General features: G+C 39.5%; 1 protein-coding gene across 13 annotated transcripts in view; it reads right to left on the bottom strand.

Annotated features, from left to right (window-relative positions):
* The window catches only part of CTNNA2 (catenin alpha 2), a 1,423,217-nt gene that overhangs the window by 327,003 nt on the left and 1,081,705 nt on the right, over positions 1-14,509 (bottom strand). The window contains exon 1 of one of the 13 annotated variants that reach the window (XM_055240968.2): positions 11,607-11,884. The exons of the other annotated variants lie outside the window; for them this stretch is intronic. Within the exon in view, the coding sequence (XP_055096943.1) occupies positions 11,607-11,699 (93 nt within the window). The 5' untranslated portion in view covers positions 11,700-11,884. Of the gene's footprint in view, positions 1-11,606; positions 11,885-14,509 lie in introns of those variants that run through there. 13 annotated transcript variants of the gene reach the window in all.

Here is a 14,509-nt window from a genome sequence, read left to right as displayed (position 1 = left end):
AAATCCTACAAATCTACAGTATCCAAGTCAGGTATCTCCTCCTCTCTAATCAATTCTTGTCCCCTTCAGCCTAGAGTGATTCTTCCCTCTTCTAGAAACACTAGTGTTCAATGTCTGAAAAACCTCACTTGGCAAGTAACATAGTCTTTCATTCATTTATTCATTTGACAGATATTTAATGAATATATTTTTAATGCCTTGCATTCTTCTAGGTGGGACAGAAGCATTAAAACCCCTGTTCTCATGAAACTTATATTTTAGTGGGTAAGCAAGAGAAATATATATACATAGGAAAATAATATCCAGTAGTAATATGTGCCATGGCAGAACATTAAAGCAGGTGCTATGATAATGATCTGATGCCTTCTTTAGATGGAGTGGTCAGGGAAGAGTTCTCTGAGGCAGTGACTCTAAATTGAAACTTGAGTGATGAAAAGGAGATGGCTATGCAAAGATGGGAGGAAGGACATTCATAAAACAGATCTGGCATGGGGGGGGATCAAAGGAAAGAGTGTGTCTGGAATAAAACCAATAAGAGACATAGTGACAGCAAGATGAGGGGAGGGAGGTGGTCAAGGTCCAGATGATTTGGAGTCTCAAGGTCACACCAAAAAAGGAGTATTTTATTCCAAGCATTCTGGGAAATCACTTGAAGCTAAGAACTTAGTTCTCTTTTCATGTAAATCAGTCTCCCCCACATCCAAGAATTAACATGTTACCTTTTAAAAATTTCTCACAATTCCTAGGTCCTCCAAACCTTTTTACATAAAAGGCTTTTCAATAAATAGCTGCTGGCTGATTGTGTTGTACATGAAATCTTTAAGTTAGTTAACAGTTTAAGTAGGGGCTTAACCCTGAGACGATCAGAGGTCATGATGATTGCAGCCCTCGACCTCAAATCCACAGGAAGGCTGAAGAAATGAGCTCAGCGTGGAAGCAGAATGTCCTGACATCGCCTATGACTCGACTCTGAGACTCGTGAAAGTGCCTCACACTGCGAGCAGAGGCCCACAAGGATCCAAGAGAGCCCCTTTGTCGACTCCTTCAAAGCAAAGCAAATCACCTAACTTTGGAGAGGTTCTGACAGTCTTTATACTCATGTGTCACTTAGCTTTAATTGAAACTTTGGAACAGGTAAATTTGTAACAATTCATATTTTTCATGCTCAAAACAGTATCTTTGTGTAAAACAGCAGCCTGAATAATGGGGGTAGGGGGAGGATTAATTCAGGGAGGTTATTTGTTTTTTTTTCTCTCTTGATGCAAGCTCCATTTTTACATGCTTTTCTTTTGACTGCAGGGCAATCTTTAATTGCAGCTTTAAGGGAAGCCTAAAGAGGTCATTAAACATTATGAAAACTGAAATATCTCTAATGTTAGCTGAGAGTAACCTAACTTGTTTTTTCATACTGAGCTCTAGAAAAGGCAAATTCCTTGTAAAGAGTTAGGGTGGAATATCCTGCTCCACCCACCCCTAGTGGTCCAGGAGTCCTCTAAGCTATGATGGGAGGAATTTGTGGCTTGAAACCCAGGCAGATGCTAGAAACTTTTAAATCCTGATATTCATGGTGCTAAAAATACATATGGATTCACTAATAGAAAAAGAAGGAGGAGGAGGAGGAGGAGAAAAAGAAAGAAAAGAAGAAGAAACACAAAGAACGTCATTAAGAAAATGAGAGGATGAAAGTATAGAGAGAAAGAGAAGAGGAGCTGGCAAGAGAGAAGGTCAATGAGAGACCACAGATGCTGCATAGAGGCAGAAACCATAACCTTCCAAGCATCTAGGACAGTGCCTGACAAACAACAGATGCTTAAAACGTTGGGGGAGGGAGGAAAATACATGGGAAAATAAAAGAGGAGTTGTATTTGTGAGAGAGCAGGCACGCAAGGAGGAAAGAGAGAAGAGGAAAAGCTAGAAATGAAGGGGAAGAAAGAAAAGAGGTCTTGGCGATGATTCTCACATCTGGATGCATATCAGAACCACCTAGGGAGACCGCCTCAAAACGCAGATTCCCAGGCCTGTTCGGAGCCCTATTACATCAGGAGCTTGGAGTTCTAACCCGTGTCTAACAAGTCAAAACCAAAAGCTCTCGCCAGCGGCTGCTATGTGCTGTGATTTGGGAACCCCACTGAGCTACAGGAAAAGAAGAAGAGAACAAACGTGCTACCAGTGTGCAGTGACAGAGCCGGTGCCAGCACTGACCCCGGTCACTGCTCAGAGACAGGGCACCTGGGGGACCACGACAGGGCACGCACTTCTCTTCAAGAAGATGGCTCATCTTCAAGAACTAGAGTTCCTCTCCGGTTAATACCCCTTCTCCCTTTTCCTGTTCCCAAATTATACACCTTTCAGCGATGCCTGGAATGGCAAGGGGTGGGCTACAAAGGGAACTGCATGGGAAGGCGGCGTTCTCCTTTGCCCATGGCACAGGGTAGGGAATTAGCCTCGCCTGGCCCGAAACGTCTTGGATGTCCAGGCAGCCCTGGTTGATTTTGGAGTATGGCCCCCGAGTGGCACCGAGTGAGAAGACAATCTCTCTCACATGCTGAGTGAGGAACTAGCAAAAGCGACTGGGTTTTGGATAACGGACAAGGAGACCCTGGCACCCATCTCCCCATACACGCGTTTCCGATCGTCATGACAACACACGCGGAGGCTGGGCTGCGGCCGGGGCAGCGCATCTGCGCCGGGGCCAGGCTGGCGCTTGGGGCCCCGCGGCCTCCGCAGCCGCGCACCTTCCGGGAGCTGCAGGAGCCCGGGGGCGGCAGGCAGCCCCGTGGGGAGCGTAGCCGCCCAAGCAAGGGAACAATTGCCTCTCGGGATTAAGTCTACGTGGGCCCGAATTGTGTGTTACTATGACAATGGTAAATAGGTTCACTGGCTTTCAGGGAAGTGGCTCCGCACAGAGTGAGCAGAGGAAGGCACAATTTTTCTCCAGTTCAGCACACCTACACCCATTCATGGGTCTGTTTTCACGCCACATAAAATGAGGGGCTTAGGGAAGCCACTGTATTACTTAGTTTTCATCACTGGGCATTTTATTGACAATGACCTATATTGAGTTTGATTTAGTGGCTCCAACTAATAAAAGCCTGGTAGTAGACTAGAAAGAAGAAAGTTAAGCATGCTTATCAGATGGTAATTAATTTGCTCTCTAGAAAGAAAAAAAGTGAGCTAAATGTTTTGATAAAGTAGTTCTATGAAATTCTACACATACCGGGAATGTCTCAAACCTCATCTTAAAAAATACACCCACATTTAAAATGATGTTTTGTTCTATTGTTGCTTCCTCAGCAGGAGGAATAACCACTCTACCCTGAAACCTAGTACACCTTTTTAAAATAAATAAATAAACAAAATACAGAGAATCTTCAGAAGGGTTATAGCTTTTCCTAGAGTATAGATTACCTACCATGCCAGAGCCAGCCTCGCAGAACATGTTAGCAGAAATAAGGTATTGATTAAATATAGTCACAGTAAAGATGAAATTTACATTAATATTTCCCACTACTGGTGATTTAGCATTTATCATTCATCAGAGCCCACAGGTACAGCATGCATGCATTCACAAAAACTAAATCTTGCCACAAGCAACTGGTTGTAGCATATATAGACTTTTGATATATCAGAAAAGACAGATTCTTTAAGCCCACCATGGTAGGCTTTAAAAAAAAAGATTTATTCCACAATTTTCCTGGTTGTAGTTCATTTGCATACATTTTATGAATTCATACACCACAAATTATTTTAAAATATGCTGTTCAATAAAGAAATAACAGATTCAAGATAAATCACTGGCTCTAACCTACTTCTTTTGCTTCATCTCAATGTGTACTTCCCCCAGCATCTGTACTCTGTTCAATATATACTGTACTGGGAGTGTTTCTGTTCCTACCAGTTAGACTTCGTCCAGAATATCCTCACCACCAGTCAAGCCTGGATCTTAATACCCTTTTCCTAGTGCCATCTCCCCACGATAGAAAATCTCTAAACCCTCTCAATGAAACCTCCAAAGCCTCTCCAATTTCCTTTTTTTTCCAGGAGGCCTTTCTATTATAATCTACACACTAAATATTTACTTGAGGGTTTATCAAGTTCTTCCATGTTATATCCATCACTAACTTTTCTTATATCATTTCTTTCAGTCATTTTTACATGTGGGCATGTCAGAGAACCTATCATGTCAAAAGAGTTATATCCAAATATCTGTGCCATCTAGCATATTTTTAAAACTTTAGTAAATATTTGATTATGTGAATAAACATTAATATTGGCACACTATGGTGGACTGATTTGCTTAACTGAATAGAGTTATTCTCCTTCTTTGTCCCCACTTAAAGACATCACCACCCTAATGAAGTGTGGAGACATATTTTGGTTACACATTAAAACTCATTCAACTTTAAAAAAATTGAGGAATAATTGGACACATCTAAATACGGACTATATATTAGATAACATTAAATAATTGTCATCAATTTGCTAGGGTGCAATGACAGCATTGTGGTTATGTAAAAACAGCTTTTTAAAATATATACATAAAATATTTAAGCGTAAAATATTACGAGATCTGTGATTTACTTTAAAAATGGTAATGCTAAAGTGGCAAGATATTAATCACTCTTAGTCTAATATTAATAATTAATTCTAAGTCTAATCAAGTAAATTTTTAAGGTTGCTTCTCTTCATCCCACACTTGATATTTAACAAGAAATGAAAGTAAGGGTTTCTCCACATGGCAATCATCGGGGGGTGAATTCAAATGGTCTGTTCCTCACCCAATTACTGTATGAGGCAAGCAGCTGACTGTATCACAATTCGGAGAAGGTGAAGGCTCAATCCTAGAGACAGGTACAAGAGCTGCTGAAGTCAGAAGAGAAAAGCAGAGGTGGGTTAAACATTAAGGCTTTTTCTAATATAGATCCCCACTTTGGGAAATTGTGCTTATTTGGCCAAATAGAAGGAGAAATGGCAATGCTATAAGCAGGTCTACTATTTTAGAAGTGGTCCTTACAAAAGTGACAAAAACAATAAAATTATCTCGTAGCTGCAGAATGTACCTGTGAAACCAACTGTGTATGTATCATTTTATGTTTATTTTCTTAAAAGTTGTGCTATGAGGCAAGACTATTAATCCTGTTTTTTAGATGAAGAAATTTAGGTTCTAACAGTAACTTTATATTTATTGTTGAGTTGTTTAAAAATATTACCTGGATGAAAAATAATGTCCAGAATGAAGGCAATCGCTAAATGTCAGAATCAGAACAAGATTATTCTCTGACATTCTTATTATTACTTTATAACATTCCATTCCTCTTTTATCTGCTCCCAAAATAGTTGGATGAAAAACCTTGCCTCATTTCCTACCAGCAGGCTGCAGGAAGAGACACTCTCACTTTTACAGAAAGGCTGAGTCTGTGAATGGTTACCGTCTTTATACAGAACATCAAATATTTCTGGAGGACTTTTGAATATGTCTTATTTTAACCCTCCTGACACCACTTCATTTAGGTGGGTGGTAAATGCCATCTAGTTTACTTTATAACTCAAGAATTCTTATTACAGCTGGGATGGGGTGCTAGGTGGGAACAGAATCAGAGTGAAAAGCAGGACTGTGGAACTGGAGACCCAGATACAGTCTCACTACATCCACATCACCAAAGTCACAAAGTATTGCTTTTCATTTTCAACCCTTAGAGATTTTGAAAGAGCAAAACCATCGAAGAAAACAGTACTTTGTTCTCCATGTTGGTTGAATAATATCCTGAGTGGTATACTTGGATCTCAAAAAGATTTCTAAAGCCTTTGCAATGTTCACAACAAGTACAGAAGAGATATACTGTTCACCATATTATGTAATGAAACAAATCCTGTTTGGGTCTGGAGATGTGGCCAGTTTGGCAATATGCCAGTCTCATTTTGTTGAACAACTATTTAATTGTTTGAAATAAAAACAACAATAAAAAAACTGGTTGGTATCCATCAGCCCTTGCTAGGTAATTATATTCCAAATTGGTAGACATCCTTCAAATACCAATTACATTAAAATTAGTTGATGAATTTAAATTCTTTTAGAAAATTATGTTTTTCTAAAATGAGTACTTACCCATATAAGGTTATTACTATCTGAACATAGTTAACCTGTGCATATGGTCAAAGGAATTCAGAAGACCATTTGAATAGAGTTGCAACCAGGCCAGCCTCCCATCTGTGATGGGGTTTGATAAAGGGTGAGATCCTTTCTTTGATAATACCTTCTAAAGCACAGAGATAAACCACTAGCATATTATCTTTTTAAAATTATCAGTTATGGATTATTCCAACATACACTAAAACCTCTTCTAGGATCATTCTGATACTGCCAATGTTGACTGTCTAGTGTAGGGGTAGCACCCTAAGAAGGCTGAAATAGAGAACTGGCTTACTAAGGGACTATCTCTTCTCTGCATTGCTCTACGGGCTTGGAAAGAATCCTAACCTAACACTCTGTTGAAAGGCCCAACTTCACAACAAAGGTCCAATCTGATTTTTCAATAGTTTGTTTTTAAATTTACTGTCTCAGTCTATAAGCCAGGGACAATGTTACATTTCAGTTAGAAAACCACCCACCACATAAATAAGTTAAAAATAAATGCCTTTGAAACAAGTTTTGTATTGCATGTTCCCTTCACTTTCCAGACCTTGTTAGGTATTTTAGAATTCACGAATCCATGAATGTCAGAGCTCAACAGGATCTTAGAAATTCTCAAACCCAACTCCCACTCTTTACATAGAGAAGGAATTTACCCCCAAAATTACTAGTAAGTGGCAAAACCCAAACCTAAACATAAATATCCCAACTCTATCTTCACTGCACCAGGAATATAACCTGGACTTTGCTCCTGAGAAATTTCAACCCAGAAGACATAAAGGAAAACAGGGGAGGAGGGGCACACAGAAACAAACACAGAGCAATTTAATACAGTAAATTTAAATTTACTTAAGTTGCTCTCAATTTTAGATAAGTAACATCTCAAAGAAGGAGGGGATTAATATGGACTTCTGGGAGTACGATTCTCCTACTAGTGAGTGAACTCTATAAAGAAGAGACTATTATCTAAAATATTTTATATATCTTAGCACTTAGCACAGTTAAGAAAACAGAGTAAGTACCCACTACATGATTGAGAAATGGATGGGTGAATACGTGGACATACGGATTTGTGGGGGTAGATGGGAAATAGTCCGGAGTGAGAATGGGAGCCCTTAGAAAGAAGGTGGAAATTAATAGGAGTTAGAATCAGAGTGACAATGCAGAGGTTAGAAACTACAGAAATAGGCATTATTTATTTAGAGGTTCTTGAGAAAAACAACCTGCTTGAAGCAGGTTACTAGGAAGTAGCAGGTGATATATCTGGACACTGACATCTGAGTATCATGAAGCTGATTATTGCCTATTCCCATGACTTCAATGAGTTATGTTTAGATTGGTGTTGTAGTACAGGGAGAGTTGGAGAAACTTGTTAATGAAGCCAGACTCCCACATACAAAACGAGATTTCTGAATGTGTGTGGTTGTCGGTATTCTGTTCTGTTCTTCTTCTACGCAAACAGCAACAGATGGTAGAAGGGGGCCGAGAGGAGTGGGAATCCAGGAGGAAAGTTTGAATTGCCCCATCCCGCCTCTTGCTGGGTCTAAACCTGGGGGAAAGGAAGATCTTAATAGGGTCAAGTTTGGCTTTTACAGAGTTAAAAAGTTGATTGGTATCCAGCCCTCTTAATTGTTCCATAAAAGGGTCTAGGGAATGCAGAAAAATCACTTTATATCATCAATACCAGCTGTGTTAAGTCACGTAGCTTAAGTTTACTGTTCCTTGATTTCCTTTGTATATTCTGAAAGTGGAAGGGTCTAACAGAATTTTGATGAATAAATGGAATTAATATATTAAAGTGCTTTAATTTGGTGCCTGAAACAGAGCAGTCAATCACTTTATAAGGTCTAGTGGAGGTTATGAGGATGCTGGTGAATGTTTGTCAACATTTATACAAATGTGCATGGATTCTTTAAGAAAGCATGTCTTGTGTTCAAAATCCTCCTTCCCATCTCTTCATCCCCATCTCACTCACTTGAGCACACTAGCCATTTTACAGTCTCTTGGACCAGGTTTGGTTTAGTGTCCGGGCCTTGGCACCTTCTGTTCTCTCTGCTTGGTATGCATATCTCATGGCACTTTAAATGGCTTCCCCTTGCTCATCATTCAGGTGTCAACTCAAATACCACCACCTCAAGGAAGCCTTGCCTACCCATAGATAAAGCAGGTCCAGTCCCTCAATTTCTCTCTTCCATATGGTCCTATTTAATTCTCCCTTTATCAGTACCTAAAATTATCTTATTAATCTATTTGCTTACAAAGTTGCTCAGTTTCGTTCCCCGCTGTATCCCCAGACCTAGAATATGCCTGCATATGTGAAGTACTCAATAGATATTTGTTAACTATTGATTGGCTGGCTCATTGATTGAAAAGAACAGGACCTCAAAGCATATATAGTTAAAAGAACAGTTATAGCTTCAAAGAATTTGTCCCATTTTGAGAAGAGATTATGGCAAGCAAACATCACACAAAACAACAGCATTTGGTTTTAATGCAAAATTGCTTTTTCTCTCTCTTTCTGTTCAGACTTAAGGTAAAAAGCAAACTAGGGGAGACCAGCAGCCGGCACATGCCAGATGCTTAAATTGTGTTGGTCTTATTAATTGTATAATATCTTAAAGAGTATCCCGAGACTTGCACATGTTCTAGAGATATTTAAACTGCAGACTAAAGGTTGGAGAATCAATCTTTGAACCTTCAGAAAATCAAGGTCCAGTTAAGTAATGGTTCAGAAATGGAAAAGGTCAGTTTAAGTACATGCCTAGCTCTTTCTGCTTCTTTAAAAATTGCTCTAATATCTGAACGGTGCTGCCTGGTTAAATACAATATTTTAAATATTTATGTACTGTTATCTTAATTTTTAAATTTCTATTTAAAAAAAGGCACAGGACAATTGAGCATAAAATGTTATATTCTCTCTCTCTAGCTATTCACGCTGTGAAGCAACCTGTTTTACTGTATAAACCTGTGTTTGTTCTGTTTCAGTTGTGCAGAAGGAAACAGTTCTGGCACCTTTAAAAATCAAAGATCTATCACTCAACAAGAGAAGATAGCAATTCTAAGAAAGAGAATTATGAGAAACAGCAAAAAGATACAGTGCTTCTAAAACCTTAGCGGGCTTACGAATCACTTGGAGATCTTGTAAAAATGTAGATTCCGATTTGTTACAGTGGGTCTTGGGTGGGGCCTGAGATTCTGCATTTCTAACAAGCTATAGGTGATACCTGCACTGCTGGTCCTCAGTGTTTATGGATGATACTGTTAGAGTCATATGGCTTGAGAAATAAAAATCACTTTAAAGCATTTCATACTTACAGTTGTAATAATATTAAGCCACCACTGCTGCTGTACTTAATCTGCAAAAACAACTATAAATTCTTCCCGTCCCATCAAGAGGTGGAGCCTATTTCTCCACTCCTTGATTCAGGCTGACCATGTGATTGGCTTTAGTTAACAGACAACAGCAATTTGCCAAATGGTGGACTTGAAAAGTGTTTGTGCACTGGGACTTCTCCTTTGCTGCTCCTGGAACCCTACAATCACCACCTGATTGCACCAGAGCTAGCCTACTGGAGGATGAGATGACATACGGGAGAGAACTCGGGTACCCCAACCTAAAGTTAGTTGAGTCTCAGCCAACAGGCTGCCAATTGCCATCCCTGTGAGTGAAGCCATCCTGGATTGTCCAGTCTTCCGCTAATTTTCCAGTTGATCATGGATACTTGAGCGAGCACCACAGCTTTCAGTCAACCTGGTCCCCACAGAAGTTATACTCAGCCAACACATATTGCCAGAAGCTAAATAAAGTGATTGTTGTTTTAACCACCATGTTTTGGAGTGTTTGTTGCTGCCTTTTTCATGTTGATTTTGCTTTTTATGTAGCCTCTAAAGTAGGAACAGATATCTAAAGAGGGAGCAGTCAAAAGTTTGAGTTATTGGTGCACAATGCAACTTGTGCTTATGATTATTTTCCCTCCTTTTCTTCAATCTATAGGGTGTGATTTTTGCCCTGGCATAGTAGAAACTGATATAGGTAGTTATTGCAATAGCATTTTAACTATTTTCTGTTTTTATAATTCAACTCATTTTTCCTTTGTTTTACTACGTTGAATGTTTCTGCTTAGGGGTTAAGTCACTTGCCGAGATCACACAGCTTCTAAATGGCAGAACACTTTTCAGACTAATAGAAAGTCAGAAATTTGAAAATGCTATTCACAATGTTATTAGATGTCTCAAATTCTTCTGCTAAAATGCAAATATAGATTTGCCTCTGAAGGACATGACCTCCAGCCATCACCTTGTTCCATGTTTGAGGAAGGAATACAAGGTCTATCCACAAAGGAATAATCTTACATTGATGTGATATGCCAATGACAAACCCTCTTCAGAAATGATACACTCAACATCAGCTAGACATTGACATAGAGCCGTGGGGCAGAAAGCATCATCCTTACACGTTTCCTTTGCAGGTTCGCTCATGGTCAGGCATCCTCCCCCATTGTTGGTGATCTTGACCATCCAATGTCCTCTCCAAATCTATCAGCTCAACCATATTTTATCTTTTCCACAGCCACACGAAATTCATATTAATGACAGTCCCATGGCCATCCCTATATGTTTAAGGCTGCTTGTTATGGACTAGGGGAGTGTTTCCTAATTTTACTAAACTGTCCTTCCTATTGAGGTGATCTCTACTTCCTCTGCCCCATCCTATTCTTTCTTGTTGAGAATCATCACTTAGAGGCTCTGCAAACTGGTATTCCTTAAGCTGAATACAGTCCACAATATCACTTGCTCACTAACAAAATTCAGTTGTAATAAATTAGAATTCGAATGCTTTTAATCAAAATATGCACTTTGTAGGTAACACAAGGTCCTGTTATTCCTCATCTAGCTGCTACCCCAGATATTACCTTAATGGACTGTGAAAACTTTTGATTGTGCATCAGCCGGTATTCTAATCTTTCTTTCTGGAATTTGCATCTACTGCCACCACTATAGCCATCAAGCACATTCCAGGGACTCCCTAATCTATATGTGCAGCTCTAATGTCTGTTCAGATCTTCAACTGCTCACTCCTGGCTCCAAGTGTGAGCTTAGCTGGCTTTTACATCCTACTATTCCTTGCCTCCCTTCTCCCCTAGAGCAATCCATCTATTGAAATCACCTTTCTTAGAAAGAGTACCACTTAAAAGTTTGTCAATCCACTGCAGAGCTATTATTGCACCTGCTGCCCTGCCCATTTGTAATGTGAACATAGCCCACATAGTATCTCATTTGGGAAGATATGGTAGTCTCCCAACTGCTCTCATTGCTTTCAGTATCCTTTCTCCTACATTCATGTTCAAGGGAGTCATCAGAATTATATTCCTTGTACTTGCATTTTGGAAATCATATTTCTAGTTGAAAGTCTTTCCAATCTGGCACTAAATTCACACTCTGGTCTCCTCTTTTCTTACCCCCTTCTCCTGCATACCTGTGCTTCAGACACGGTATGCATCTCAGAAGTCTTCATATTTTTTTCACAGACTTTGCGTACTGACTTGAGTGGCCTTCTCCATCCATCCATCTGGTCAATTCATCTTCCTTTCCTCTACCCGGACTTGCTCAATTAGCTAGAAAAATCTCTTCAACCACAGCTCTTGTTTACATCTCTGCCATAGCATGAATAATATTGGTTTGTTACTCATTATCTCCACTCCAGAACTGTGAACACACAGGGTAGGGACCACATTTTATCTAACTCTGCTTCTCATCAGGTAAAATTCCATCTGACTTAAAACAAATGAACAAAAACAAGAATAGCAGCAAACACTTATGTTAAATAATTAGAAAGGCATTTTCAAGATTCTTGTCAGAGATTAAGGAGTGAGACAGCTTGAATGAAGAGATAAATGCATCTAACTAGGCAGGTTAGTTTACCACTGAAGACCTGTTGCTTATGGATGGTGAGGGATTTCCTACAACTAATAGATCTGCAACAGGAGGCCACACATAAAGGCATTAATCTGTGTGACTTCAACTCAAGAGTTTCGGCTTTGCTGGGCTAATAGCTTGTGCCTATATGTCAATGTAATATAGAGGTTTTTATATTTAGTTTAGATTCCACAGGCTATTGATGAGGCAAGCATTCAAACTAGTTAATAAACTCAATTCAATGACAGTGTTTACAAACCCAGAACTATGCAGACTGCACTAAGAGAAGAGAAAACATATTTACTAGTGCTATGTGGCAATTCTCATCTCTCTATATCTGGTCTCTCATATCTGATCTTCTTCTCCCTTTAAAGGTAGATATTAGAAGGTCTAAAACACAGAGAAAGTAATACGTCTGTTCTTAGAGAGTTTCATTTTATCTGTGAGGACAAAATTTCCAACATCTGTAAAATTCTATAAAACAAGATAATTAAGTGTCAAGGAATATTAAGGACAGAACAGACAGAACTTACTATAGAATTAAATTGGTTCTGTTAAATATATTGAACCCAAGTTTCTCTTCAAAGAATCAGTATGTCAGTAGGTTCAGCTCTCTTATTCTTTGATTCTCCATTTTAAAGTTTAACTTCCTGGTTCTCTTCGCCCAGTTGCTTCTAGTTTCAGTAAACAACTTTCCCGCCTGTCCTAATCAGCAGTTCACATCTGTTCCCCTGGTCATCTGCTCTGGCCTGACTCATTCTGGTCACCTGCTTTGACCTGAGTCACCCTTGGTCACCTGCTCTGACCTTAGTCACCTTTAGTTACCTGTTTCTAACCGTCGTCCCTGCCAACTACCCACCCCACTACTCTGGCTCATACCCCTGCCCTCTTTAAAATAGCCAATCAGAATTAGCTTAGACTGTGCAGTCCAACCCTAGCCAATAGGGGAACCACACAGCAGTAGGGGCTACCTGCATAAGGAATAAGAACTCCTGCCCCTCCTCTGTCCAGGTGTGCTCTCGCCATTGTTCCATCTGCGATGAGCACCCTTTCTGCAGAAAGTAAAAACTGCCTTGCTGAGAGAATCAAATTTATGTTCGAATGCTATTTCTTTGTGGCAATGAGGAACACGCATTTCTAACAGTTTCTTTATTTATGGCTAGGATGAGAAGGTGAAATTTGCTAATACCAAGTAGAAGAACTGTAGTAGTCTAGGTATCCCCCATAATTGATAAAATTATGACATAAAACAGGTTCCTGCACCAGCATTCTTCTATAATGCTTGAAATCTGAACCTTAGAATGTCTTGGTAAGGTGATAGCCAGTTTAAAGTCAAATGCAGTATAAACTGCAATTAAATAAGTTTTCAAAACTGTTCCGGTTTAGTGTTAATAGAAATCCCAAATAAATGGCTGAAACCATGAAAAACAAGATTTCTTACAACTGAGATTGTGAGACTGAGATTTCTTACGAGGGTGAAACATGAACAACAGAACAAAGCCTTGTGCATTTCACAAATGCATTTAAATACTTTTACCCTCATAGAGCATTTTAAGTAATGCTGGATTAATCCATTTTCAGACATTAATGGCTTTGTGAAAATAATTTGGCTGGCCAGCTACTTAATAAGATGCAGGAATTAAATTCTCATAAACTCCCAGAAGGAATCTTGAAGGCCCCAAGCCAGCCCTCTTTCTGAAGTGGGAATTGCCTTCATAGGATGGAATGAGGAAATGGATGTAAAGAGGAAGAATGGTTCCAAGGCATCATAAACAAAGGCAGACAGAAATACAGGTTGGAGCCCCAGCCAGATGAAGGAAAGGGGCCCAAAACGTGTTTTAATTTATGGTGTCATGGGGGTTTCTCAAGGCAAAGAGAAAGCAGCAAAGCAGCTATTGAGGATGAAAAGTATGAAATCTTTCAGGATGACAATTTGGCATCGTGTATTAATAGTATTTTAAAAGTCCTCATCCTTTGAACACCAATTCTACTTCTAGAATAAACATTTAAAGGCATGGGCGCCCATATACTCAAAGGTATAAGGAAATTAATCACAGTATATTTTACAATGACTAAAAACCAGAAACAACCTAATTAATAAACAACAGCAGACAAATTCTGAAAGAATGTATACCCAAAACTTAATAGTTCATCTCTGGTGATTGAATTTTAGGTGACTTCATGTTCATTTAATTTTTGTCACTTCGTTTTTTTTTTTTTTTCTTTTGAGATGGAGTCTCGCACTGTCACCCAGGCTGGAGTGCAGTGGCGCGATCTCAGGTCACTGCAACCTTTGCCTTCTGGTGATTCTCCTGCCTCAGCCTCCCAAGTAGCCAGGATTACAGGCACCCACCACCAAGCCCAGCTAATTTTTTGTATTTTCAGTAGAGACAGGGTTTCATCATGTTGGTCAGGCTAGTCTCGAACTCCTGATCTCAGGTGATCCACCCGCCTCGGCCGCCC

This window comes from Symphalangus syndactylus, chromosome 14 (assembly GCF_028878055.3).
Source record: "Symphalangus syndactylus isolate Jambi chromosome 14, NHGRI_mSymSyn1-v2.1_pri, whole genome shotgun sequence".
Classification (NCBI taxonomy): Eukaryota; Metazoa; Chordata; class Mammalia; order Primates; family Hylobatidae; genus Symphalangus; species Symphalangus syndactylus.
Note: the sequence above shows the minus strand (reverse complement) of the source record. Positions and strands in the feature narration are given on the sequence as shown.